At 60.9% G+C, this 1,617-nt stretch overlaps 1 protein-coding gene across 1 annotated transcript in view; it reads right to left on the bottom strand.

The window, feature by feature from the left end:
• EMH_0059970 (uncharacterized protein) overlaps positions 1-1,617 on the bottom strand; it is a gene marked incomplete at both ends in the record, with an annotated part of 6,204 nt that overhangs the window by 2,130 nt on the left and 2,457 nt on the right. Inside the window, one exon of the mRNA XM_013497735.1 lies at positions 698-1,544. Coding sequence (XP_013353189.1) covers positions 698-1,544 — 847 coding nt within the window. The remainder of the gene's footprint in view (positions 1-697; positions 1,545-1,617) is intronic.

Below are 1,617 nucleotides of genomic sequence, written 5' to 3'. Positions count from 1 at the left end.
CCTGCACCGCCGTCGACTTCTTTCTATGCTGCTGGGGTAGCGCCCCCAGGCCCCACAGAGAGTGTAGGGATCGCAGCAACGATAAACAAACCAACACCCTGTCTGGGGGCGCCCCCGGGTAGCAGGAGAGAAGACAGCGGCGATGCAGCCGCTGTAGAAACAGCAGAAAGCATCCAAAGGCGCCGCCGCAAGCAGCTACTTGTGGCTGTTGCTGCTGCTGCTGCTGCTGCTGGTGCTGCTGCTGGTGCTGGGGCCTGCAGCAGCAACAGCCGCTGCGTGCAAGCGCCTGTATAGAGGCATCTGTCTGTGCTGTGAGTTGCACTCTAAACGCATTGCGGGCTCTGAGGAGTATCCGTTCGTAAGCCGCAACAAACTGGGATCGTTCTGCTGCCGATCCCAATCGCAGCTGCTGCCCTGCAGCAAACAGCAACAGTTGCAGCTCCTGGCATCTTGGTGCTGCTGTCGATTGCGCATGCACAGTCAACGCCTCCAGCAGCCTCATGCGCTGCCGTCGCTGTCCGCTGCTCAGCCCCAGACGCAGCCGCCCAGCAGACACACTGTAGCAAATAGGAGTAGCTGTGCTGCTGCAGCCGCGAACTACTAGGGCAGCTGCAGCGCAGCACGAGCCCCTACACCCGCAACTCCTATAACCGCAGCAGCTGCATCTGGAGCTGCTGCTGCAGCAAGCGTGCGCTACCTCCTGAAGCTCCGCTGTGTCCTCCCATGCCGCGAGCCCCGCAGCTCTCGCTGCTGCCAGCAGCGCCGCCTCACTGGGGCTCCAGGGCCTCCCAGGGCCCCCAAGAGAAGACAGAGCGCAACCCACTGCAACGCTATCCAGGCGCTCATCGGTTGCTGCTGCTGCTGCTGACGTTGTTGCTACTGTCGCTGCCTCTGACAGCGGTGCTCTCGCTGCTGTTGCCGTTGTTGCTGTCCTTGCTGCTGTGGCTTCGATCGCCTCCAGCGGTAGCTGCTCACGGAGACACAGCAGCAGCGGGGCTGCTGCAGAAGGCTCCAGCCGCAGCAGGAACGGTAGCATCGTCTCGTCTAGGGCCTCACCAGGAGAGGCATCTGCTGTTGCTGGCAGCTGAACGGGCACCAACAGCGCGTACTCCCGAGGCCCTTGCTGCTGCTGTTCCTCTTGGTGTTGCTGCTGCTGTAGCAGGCCTGTTTCACTGCAGCAGTTGCTGCTGCTGCTTGTCGTCAGAGCGTGCTGTAGGGGGCCCAGCAAGAAGGTCCGAAGGCTTGTCGAGGGGAAAAGACAGAGCTGCTGTATGCGTTCGCGGTGGGCCGTCTGGGTGCTCCCTTTTCCCTTTTGCTTCTGCTGCTGTTGTTGCTGCTGCCGTCGCTGCTGCTGCTGCTGCTGCTGTCTGTCTTGCTTGCTGAGGTCTTCACACAGGGCACGCAGAGCCAGCATAGCAGCCGAACGCAGAGACCTGTTCTGCAGCTGTGACAGCAGGTGGTGCAGCAGATAGGGCTGCAGCTGCAGCACACGAGCAGCTCCCAATGCATGCACCAGAGAAGCGAGGGCCTGATACAAAGTCTTCCTGCAAGATATAGGTAAACAGAATAGCCGCTTGCAAAGGGTAACCAACAAATCCAGGTTGCTGTTGCTGCTGC

Source organism: Eimeria mitis, genomic scaffold, assembly GCF_000499745.2.
Source record: "Eimeria mitis Houghton genomic scaffold, Emh_scaff2890, whole genome shotgun sequence".
Classification (NCBI taxonomy): Eukaryota; Apicomplexa; class Conoidasida; order Eucoccidiorida; family Eimeriidae; genus Eimeria; species Eimeria mitis.
Note: the sequence above shows the minus strand (reverse complement) of the source record. Positions and strands in the feature narration are given on the sequence as shown.